This window comes from Aegilops tauschii, chromosome 7 (genome assembly GCF_002575655.3).
Source record: "Aegilops tauschii subsp. strangulata cultivar AL8/78 chromosome 7, Aet v6.0, whole genome shotgun sequence".
Taxonomy (NCBI): domain Eukaryota; kingdom Viridiplantae; phylum Streptophyta; class Magnoliopsida; order Poales; family Poaceae; genus Aegilops; species Aegilops tauschii.
Window position 1 is genome coordinate 544,013,608 of NC_053041.3, and position 10,848 is coordinate 544,024,455.

Genomic DNA, 10,848 nt, shown 5'->3' on the forward strand with positions numbered 1-10,848 from the left:
TCTTTTTGACAGTAGGTAGAGGTATTTGAAAACTTCCAATAGTGATTGTCGGGGATTTTTCAATAACATTAATACCATTCACTTGGAATTGTTTCTTCGGAAAGTGCACCGTATGCTCATTACCATTGATATGAAAAGTGACCTTGCTTTTATTGCAATCAATAACAGCCCCTGCAGTATTCAAGAAGGGTCTACCAAGGATAATCGACATGTTGTCCTCGGGCATCTCAAGTATAACAAAGTGAGTCAAAATAGTAACATTAGCAACCACAACGGGCACATCCTCACAGGTACCGATAGGTATAGCAGTTGATTTATCAGCCATTTGCAAAGATATTTCAGTAGGTGTGAGTTTATTCATATCAAGTCTTTTATATAAAGAGAAAGGCATAACACTAACACCAGCTCTTAAATCACACAAAGCAGTTTTCACATAATTCTTTTTGATAGAGCAAGGTATAGTTGGTATTCCCGGATCTCCAAGTTTTTTAGGTACTGCATCTTTAAAAGTATAATTAGCAAGCATAGTGGAGATTTCAGCTTCCGGTATTTTTCTCTTATTGGTGATAATGTCTTTCATATACTTTGCATAAGGAGGCATTTTAAGGATATCAGTCAAGCGAGTACGCAAAAAGACTGGCCTCGGCATTTTAGCAAAGCGTTCAAATTCTTCATCATCTTTCTTTTTAGTTGACTTAGGTGGAAAAGGCATAGGTTTTTGAACCCACGGATCTCTTTCTTTACCGTGTTTTCTAGCCACAAAGTCACTTTTATCATACCTTTTATTCTTAGGTTGTGGGTTATCAAGATCAACAGTTGGTTCTATCTCAACATCATTGTCTGGTTCTTTACTATTTGGTTGAGCATCCTCATTAACCTCATCATTATCTTTTTCATTATCAGTAGGTGAGTGTTCATTAACAGACTGAGTTTCAGCATCAGAGATAGAAATTTCATTATCATTGTCAGGAGGCTTTTCTATTTCAGGTTCACTAGAAGCATGCAAAGTCCTATCATTTTTCTTCTTCTTTTTCTTTTTAGAAGGACTAAGTGCACTAGTGTTATTTCTTTGTGAATCTTGTTCTATTCTCTTTGGGTGTCCCTCAGGATAAAGTGGTTCCTGAGTCATTTTACCTCCTCTAGTTGCAACTCTAACAGCAAAGTCATGTATATTATTATGATTCATTTCATCTAGCAGCTCTCTTTGAGATTTAGCAACTTGTTCTAACTGAGTTTGAACCATAGAAGCGTGCTTTCCAACACCTCTAACATCATTTGAGATTCTAAATAACAAGTCACTCAAGCGAGCAATCATATCAGAATTGTATTTCAATTGTTTCATAACATTTGCATTGAAGTGATCTTGTTTTCTAATATAGTTTTCAAACTCATAAAGGCATTGGCTAGGATGCATATTGTGAGGATTGTCATTATCATTGAACTTCATAACAGAATTTACCTCTACCACCTTTGGAGGTGGTGGTGTATTAAGCCCATGTATTTCTTCAATAGGAGGTTAATTTTTAACATCCTCTGCTTTAATACTTTTTTCCTTCATAGATTTCTTTGCCTCTTGCATATCTTTAGGACTGAGATATAATATACCCCTCTTCTTCGGAGTGGGTTTACGCGGTGGTTCAGGAATAGTCCAATCATCATAATTTTTCAATATGTTATTCAATAATTCTTCAGCTTGCCCAACAGTTCGTTCCCTGGAAAAAAAAACCAGCACAACTATCTAGGAAATCCCTAGAAGCATCGGTTAGTCCATTATAGAAGATATCAAGTATTTCATTTTTCTTAAGAGGATGATCAGGCAAAGCATTAAGTATTTGGCAAAGCCTCCCCCAAGCTTGTGGGAGACTCTCTTTTTAATTTGCACAAAGTTAAATATTTCCTGTAAAGCCGCTTGTTTCTTATAAGTAGGGAAATATTTTTCAGAGAAGTAATAAATCATATCCTGGGGACTACGCACACAACGAGGAGCAAGAGTATTGTACCAAGATTTAGCATCGCCCTTTAATGAGAAAGGAAATAATTTGAGAACAAAGTAATAGCAAGTCTTCTCATCATGAGTAAAAAGGGTGGCTATGTCATTCAACTTAGTAAGATATGCCACAACAGTTTCAGTTTCATAACCATGGAAAGGATCAGATTCAACCAAAGTAATTAACGCGACAGAGAATTCATAATCCTTATCATCAATAAAGATAGGTGAAGTAGCAAACTTAGGATCACATTTCATTCTTGCATTCAGAGATTTTTCTTTATACTTGCATAGTAATTTCTCTAGATCATCTCTATCCTTACAAGCAAGAATATCTATAGTTGTCTCCTCATTCATAACATAACCTTCCGGTACCTTAGGCAATTCATATCTAGGAAGGCTAGTTCTAGAAAGTGTTTCAGGAGTTTCAGTTTCAAGCTCATCATCAGATGCAACAACATCATGTTGTATTACTCTAGCAATTTGCTCATCAAGAAATTCACCAAGTGGCACATCATCATTATCAAGCAAGGTACTAGCATCATCATAAGCATTATCCATAGCAGAAGTAGCATCATCAATAATTTGCGACATATTAGAATTGATAGCATGTGGTGGTGTTGCAAGTTTTCTCATAACAGAAGGTGAATCTAAAGCGGAACTGGATGGCAGTTCCTTACCTCCCGATGGAGAAGGGTTGGTGATGACGAAGAACAAAGATTCCCCTCTCCAAAGCCCCAAACGGGCTCCAGATCTGGCCTCCCGATGAAGAATAGGAGGTGGCGGCGGCTCCGTCTCGTGGATCGCGATAATTCATTCTCCCTGATTTTTTCTGGAAAAATAGGATTTTATAGCGCCGGTTTCAGGGTCTGTGGGGCCACCAGGTGGGGACAACCCACCTGGGCACACCAGGAGAGGGGGACGCGCCCTGGTGGGTTGTGCCCACCCAGGTGCCCCTCTCCGGTGGATCTTGGCTCCAGAAATTCTTATTTATTGTATGAAAATTCCTCGCAAAGTTTCCTTCCATTCCGAGAACTTTTATTTCTGCACAAAAACAACACCATGGTAGTTCTGCTAAAAACAGCGTCAGTCCGTGGTTAGTTTCATTCAAATCATGCAAATTAGAGTCCAAAACAAGAGGAAAAGCGTTACGAAAAGTAGATACGTTGGAGACGTATCAGCTTGCTGCCCATGCTAGAACATAGAGAAGCATCATCAGCTAATTTATCCTCTCTGCCATCAGTTAACAGCAGCAGATTATCTCCATTGACTGCATTTGCTGCTCTTGTTTTTTACTGCTGAAATATCATCCAAATTCAGATGTATATGGGATGATCTGTCCAGCGCCATATCAGCCATATTTGGTAACCTTACAGGGCTTGTTGTAGTATCATTCATATCCCCATCTACAGTGGGATCATCTTGCTTACTCAAGGGTCCCCCCCTTCAGATCGGGGCTCACCTTCGTATCAACACGGCTTGGTTCCCAATCAGATCGAGCACGTACTGGGGGTTCAACATATAGATAGTCACCAAACTTTAAATCTTTCTCTACAAAAACCCCATTGCCACACTCTTTGTGCTCATGTCCTATGAAGCCACATGCCTTGTAGAACCTTGCTAATTTTTCATACCTCACATCATAGACCTTGCGTGCTTTAGCTTTCACCACACTTACAATTTTGTGAGAGGTTTCCTCACATCATGATTGACACGCACATAGATGTAATCACCCCTGGAGTTGTCGGTGATTTTGATTTCCAGCACTTCTCCAGCGTTTTCCAGAAGCTTCTCCACCATACCCTTTCTACAATAACCATCAGGCAGTTTGTGGATTTGTAGCCAGATGGGCATATGGATGTTTAACACTTCATCGGAATTCATAAACCCATCATAGGGTGCTAGTAGCACCTCCAAGTTGCGAAACAACCATGGCCCCTGAGTCATCATACGATCACAATCACCAAGGCCAGAGGCTTGGACAACAAACAAATTTCGACCAATTGGTCTGAAGCGGACGGGTTGGGCAGTATTCGAGGCCGATCGCATATCTTGGAAGAAGGCGACTTGGCTAAAGTTCTTTGTGGTTGAACCTTGGCTAGGGCAAGCCAGCGAATTTCCTCCAAGAGATCGAGAGCTTGTTCCTCAACAACGACATCATCAAACTCCTCCTTGTGGAGGTCCAGCTTCTTGAAAAGGTCCCTGAGATCACCAGCGGCAAGACCCTGAGATCCGCCCTAGTTGGAGGATTGTGCATCCGCTGTCGTCTCCATGGGAACTTGGAGGCGCAATGGAACAGCGAAAACGCACGAGACGCGCAAGACTTAGGGCTTTGACGATCGATGGGATTCACGATCAGTAGGGATCACAGCGAGGATCACCGGGACAAGGTGGAATTACGATAAGGGAGTCGCCGCAAGGAAAGGAAACCCTAGGCGCCGCCAGGGGACAATTGAATTCTCAAACGCAATGTTCTTTGTAGGGTAAAACCACTTTCCCCTAAATGTGCTTAGGCTTTTTTAGCATCGTGCTTAGGTTCTAACAATATTGATTGATTTTTGTTTGTGGGTCAATCGAATTTGTTATCCAGCCATGTTGTGACACATGTGCATCTCTGTAATGGGAGAATATCACATGGAAACCAACATTCAGTAAAAAATGATGAAAACTAGGTGAAAATATGTTTTAAAGTTATGAAAAAATCTAAAAAAATTACGGATATTAAGATGTTGATGTTTTATTGCCATGGCAAATTTCAAGTTCAAACACATTATGGGATGTGAGTTACAAAAATAACAAAATTAACATTGAATAGTGTCAAACAATAACGTCACTATTTACTGTTGAATTTGTTTTTTCATAGCTCACATCTCATAATGTGTTTCAACTTGAAATCCTGCAAGTCGATAAAACATCACCCTCTTAACATCTCTCTTTTTTCCAGATTTTTTTCAAATGTGCAAACATCATTTCCATGAAGTTTTCATTGAATGTTGCTTTCTATGTGATATTCTCTGGGAAGTCCTTCTGGACCTTAACTCGGAAATAGTAACGGAATAGCTTGAAGTGTGGATCCGTCCTGAGAAAACATCCGCACAACATAATGGCAATGTGTAGGATTGACACCCATAGAAGAAGAGAACCCCGCGCACGAAACTGTGAGGTGCGAAGCACAGACCTCGACCAAAGAACTGGGGGTATGCATACAAGATACCACTACTACATTGAAATTCTTTCGAAGACCACTGGGGGTATGCATACCACTACTACATTGAAACTCTTTCCAGTATGGATCCATTTCTTTCTCGACAAAAAGTGCCTAAGCTTCTTCAGTTTCACAATCACACTAGGCAACTCATGTATGCCGGATGCAAAAGGTCTAGTGTAGTGACGGAGCTTCATGGGGCCAACCTGGGCCATGCCCCCCGCCCAAAGTTCAGAAGAAAACAAGCCTATATCCCTTTGTATTAGGCCTATTTCCACTAAATATAAGCTGAAAACAATTATGTTTGCCCCCCCCCCTAAGCCCATGCCCCCCATGTTTTTGGCTCAAGCTCCGGCATTGGTCTAGTGTCAACAAATTTGAAAGCTTCTCAATGGACCTCAGTTACGCAAGCCCAAATGGTGGGGACTAATTAAAAAGATCTCCAATAGCTCTTGGAATCATCTTGATGGGTAGACCCCTTAATGCTAGCAGTGTCATATATCTTGACTCCTTGCATAGAAGAGGTAGTAGAGTGAATGTTGGCATGTTGTTGTCCAGTCCAACGATAGTTCGAAGTCTATACTAGAAACTGACTATTGAATATCCTTGCTTGATTTATGCAATACCAATCGATCTCCACCCGTCTCAAGATACCCCCCCCCCCCCCCCTCAATTATAGATATCCTTGCGCGTAACACCAAAACAGTTCTTTTGGCACAATTCAACCGCCAATTCAGGTAAAATATCGCCCATTATGAATTTATTTATCCTACCAAATTTGTTTCGCTTATTTAGTTGTACTAGCATATTCCTGCCAAACATCTTCTGATAGTGCTTCAGGAAAAAAAAACTCTCTTAGATAGCCTTCTGCCACTTTTTTTTCTTCTATAGTGTGCTTTCACCTCTCCCCCGTATGAGGAATCAGCTCTACTACGGGCCCAGGTGGTACAAATCGCGACACAACAATAAGCCCAAGAGAAACAAGCGATCAACAGGAGGCCCGGCCCAGGAGGGTGAAGAGAGAAGCCTGGTAGATCAGAAGAGAGAGAGAAAGCCTCTTTCTCCCCTAACGGTCGGGTTCCAAACCTAGATCTGAAATTCTGAGAATCTGAAACAAGAACAGGGAGGAAAACAGAGAAAAAAGCATGGAGTTCCGAGGAACTCTGCTCGACGCCGACGGTCGGCCGCGTGTGCTCGTGGTCCTGCTCCTCGACGCCGACCGTCTCCCATGCATTTTTGCTGCAGCGCTCCTGGATCGTCAGGGCCGGCTGTTGACGGCCGTCGTCGTGGCCAGGAGGCGGCCTCTTCGACTCGGCCCCGTCGGCGGCGTGGCTCCCCCTCCGCACGCCGTCGGGCTGCGACTACCTCTGTCCAACATCACAGCCGCCGGATGGACGCTCCCATCGACGCCAGCCTGCCTGTTCGTCCCCCACCACTCTGCAGCATCTCGCCGCCGCTGCTTCTACGCAGCCTCCCCGTCCTGACGCCAGGGCCGCCTTTACTTCCTCCCCTCGCTGTCCCGGCACCAGGGCCGCCCCGTCGTCCCCGAAGCCCCGCGAAGAAGCAGCTACGGATTACTCTGCCGCCTCTTCCGCACGGCTCCGTTGCCAAGAACCTGCTGCCGTCGCCTCTCCTTCCCGGCTCCTTCGCCAACAACCTGCCGCCGCCTCGCCTCGCCGTCACGGCGCGAGCGCCGCCCCATCCTCCACGAAGCTCTGCCATCAATCAGGCAGAAATTGCTCTGCCAGGGCCCGGCGTGCCGCCGCTTGTTTTGAGCGACCCCGTTGTCAAGAACTTGCCGCCGCCGCGCCCCGTCTTTCGTGCATCTGTTGCTCCTCTGGTGGCGTCGCCGGATTACTCGATGCCCGCACCTTCAACTATTCCGGTCACCAAGAGCACGCCCTCCTGCGTGCGACCCGACAAGCACTTGCCGCCCTTCCTCAAACCTGAATATCTTGTACAGTTTCTCGACAATGCCTTGTCAATGCTGGATAAGTTACATGATCACAGTGAGGCAAACCTTAAGCCAATGCATGTCGGTGAAGTTGGAATTGAGATGGCCCGTTTGGGGAAAACCTTAGCTCGTGATGATGAAATCAGCTGGATGGAGGCTGGTCTGCTACCTCCCCTGCGCAGGTATGATGCTACAGTGCCTTAGTTTACAGCTCAATTGCAACTTGCAACTGAAAATGTGCCATAGTATGTCTTTAAACTGTAAACGATTCCACTTAGCTTCTAATTTAGTTCTGTGTTGGTAGTTGTGCTCCATGATCATCTTATTAGATCCGATAGATATAGTGTAGTTGTACGGTTAATTAGGGCTTTTATATCGATGTTCTTACTGCATTCTTCTCATAAATAAATGATTGCAGAAAAAAATTGTCCTATTGTTTTAGTTATTTTTCTACCGTAATGGGCTCATACCAGTTGCTGCTTGGTATCAAATGTAAAAATGGAAGGCCTTCTTAACTAATAAATACGCAAATAGCATAGGGTGATATGGTCATGAGCAGCTATCTCTCATTTTAGGTGCAAGTTTCCTTTGTTCATTTTGCTTGGAAATGATAATTTCGGCTGCTACCTCATTGTGATGTGTGATAAATTAGAAGCTATATGTAGTATATGATTATGACCCATAAGTTTAACATGTGACTAGGATACACACTGATAAAGTTAGAAATGCCCTATTCTGATATTTGCTTTATTTCTCAATTTTGTAGCGGTACATTTAATTCATTTGAATCATTCAAGCCACAAGAAGACAGCCAAACGAATCAGCTCATAATTTCACAAGTTGCAAATCTCGTTGGAAATATCTATCGCGATTTACCAGAAAATTTGCAGAAGGAATTGCTAAATCAACTAAGAAGGGCCACAGAACAACCAGCAGATAACAGTCGACAGGCGAAGGGATGGATGTGGCCATGCTCATCAGTCTGCGTCTCATTGGCCTCTCATTTGGCCATGTTCTTGCTGTCTGCTCTGTGGCCCAGGAGCGAGAGTGTCAAAGAAGAATCAGCTGTCAGCTCGCCAGCTCCAAGTGCAACAGAAAAGAGCCTCTTTCTTCGTTGGGGGGTTGAAAAAGTCATTGGTCCTTTTCTGATGTGTGGTGCTCTGACGGTCATTAGGAAGTTTGTAATCAGCAAGGAGATTTGGAAGAAAAGCTACAAAGCAAATGAGATGGTTAATTTATGGATCAATACCTTTGCAAAAGGGACGTTCTTCGCTGTAAAAGAATTTCCAGTAACACGTGGTGGGTTAACATTGTGGGCTCATCTAGCATCCTTTGCTATTGAGCTTCTTGGGGCCACATGGCTGTTATGGAGCTTTGGCTTCTGGGAGTCGGACGTTGTAGACAGTTGACCTGTAGATTTATGTGATACTCTTGTGCATGTTTACTGTTTAGATTGTTAGATCTGTATGGTTTCCGAGATGGTTAACTACAGCTGCTAACAAACTCATTAGCAGCTAACTGTAATCTGTACTATTGTTGAAGCTGGTAATTGTGTACATACAGAATAGGCTAATATTTCTGGTGCTGTTTCAAAGCATATGTATTCTGTCAGTTATATCTGTTTGTTATGACCGGCCTGACTTACGGCCGTAGAAGGCCCACCGGGCAATCTTAACCCACAAGTTATCTTAGGTTAATTTGTATGCAAATTATCTAGGTTATAAATATATGTTATAAGACTCTTTTTGAGATTAAGCAATAAGAATATTATCTCTATTGCCCGGCTCCCAGAGGAACCGGAACCCTAGCCACCCCTGCATCTTGTGCCGCTGCCGCCATCTTCCTCTTCCGCGATGGCGCCCAGCCGCCGGCGCGGCCGCTCATCGCCTCGCCCAGCCCCCTCCTTCCCTTACCGCTTACGTCCCAGGCCTGGTAGGGTACAACCTCCTACCAATTTGGTATCCAGAGACTTGGGCTCGATCATGTCTTCGTCCACACCATCGCCGTCGCTGCCCGTCGTCACCTCTGCGCCGATGACCACCGGCCCGCCGTCCACCACCCCGGTGACCACCGCCGGGGCCCCCACGCTGCCAGGCACGGTCACCACCGCGGGCTCCCCACCGCCGCCGGCCCCCATCACGTCTGCACCGCCGCCGACCGCCATCTTCACGCCGGAACAGGTCACCAATACCTTTGCGGGATCTCGTGACGGCCGTCCAAGGGCTCCACCTGAACCAGTACCACCAGTATATGGCTGGGCCGTACGCACCTCTGTCGGCTGGGCCGATCGCCGCCTACGGCCACCCCGCGCTGCCGTGGCCGTCCCAGGGCGCGCATGCATACAGCGGGCAGCCGCTGCTGCCGTTCCAGGCAGGGGCCCCGGCGTTGCCGTGGCCGACCCCGGGTGCGCCGGCCTGCACCGGGCTGCCGCTGCTGCCGTTCCAGGCGGGGCACCCCGGCGAGACCTCTCCGGCCGCGGCCCCTCTGTGGTATCTGCAGCCGCCGTCCCCCGCGGCCACCGACGCGCCCGCCCACCCTCCGCAGCCGACGCTGGAACCACCGGCGCCATCTCTGCCCAGCCCAGCGGCGTCCTCGCCGGCGGGACTGCCGATCCATCAGGTCCGGTTTCCGCCCTCTCCGTCGCCACTACCAGCTTGGGCGGCGGGGTCGTCACCATCGCCGGTCTACACTATGGCTCCGAAGCAGCCGACCCCGTTTCCGCAATTCGGCGGGCCGTCCGTGTGACGTCCCCGATTCAATCGTACACTAATCATACATGCAAACGTGTACGAACAAGATCAGGGACTCACGAGAAGATATCACAACACAACTCTAAAAATAAAATAAGTCATACAAGCATCATAATACAAGCCAGGGGCCTCGAGGGCTCGAATACAAGTGCTCGATCATAGACGAGTCAGCGGAAGCAACAATATCTGAGTACAGACATAAGTTAAACAAGATGCCATAAGATGGCTAGCACAAACTGGGATACAGATCGAAAGAGGCGCAGGCCTCCTGCCTGGGATCCTCCTAAACTACTCCTGGTCGTCGTCAGCAGCCTGCACGTAGTAGTAGGCACCTCCAAAGCAGTAGGAGTCGTCGTCGACGGTGGCGTCTGGCTCCTGGGCTCCAGCATCTGGTTGCGACAACTAGAAAGAAAGGAAAGGGGGAAAAGATGGAGAAAGCAACCGTGAGTACTCATCCAAAGTACTTGCAAGCAAGGATCTACACTACATATGCATGGGTATATGTGTAAAGGACCGTATCAGTGGACTGAACTGCAGAATGCCAGAATAAGAGGGGGATAGCTAATCCTGTCGAAGGCTACGCTTCTGGCCACCTCCATCTTGCAGCATGTAGAAGAGAGTAGATTGAAGTTCACCAAGTAGCATCGCATAGCATAATCCTACCCGGCAATCCTTCCCTCGTCGCCCTGTTAGAGAGCGACCACCGGGTTGTATCTGACACTTGGAAGGGTGTGTTTTATTAAGTATCCGGTTCTAGTTGTCATAAGGTCAAGGTACAACTCCAAGTCGTCCTGTTACCGAAGATCATGGCTATTCGAATAGATTAACTTCCCTGCAGGGGTGCACCACATAACCCAACACGCTTGATCCCATTTGGCCGGACACACTTTCCTGGGTCATGCCCGGCCTCGGAAGATCAACACGTCGCAGCCCCACCTAGGCACAACAGAGA

General features: G+C 46.1%; 1 protein-coding gene across 1 annotated transcript; it reads left to right on the forward strand.

Annotated features, from left to right (window-relative positions):
- The first annotated feature begins 6,200 nt into the window (after positions 1-6,200).
- On the forward strand, positions 6,201-8,732 carry LOC109760342 (uncharacterized). Its single transcript, XM_020319171.4, has 2 exons — positions 6,201-7,328; positions 7,913-8,732. Exons 1-2 carry the CDS (start codon positions 6,421-6,423, stop codon positions 8,553-8,555), a joined length of 1,551 nt encoding a protein of 516 aa, XP_020174760.2. The 5' UTR covers positions 6,201-6,420; the 3' UTR covers positions 8,556-8,732.
- The last annotated feature ends 2,116 nt before the right edge of the window (positions 8,733-10,848 follow it).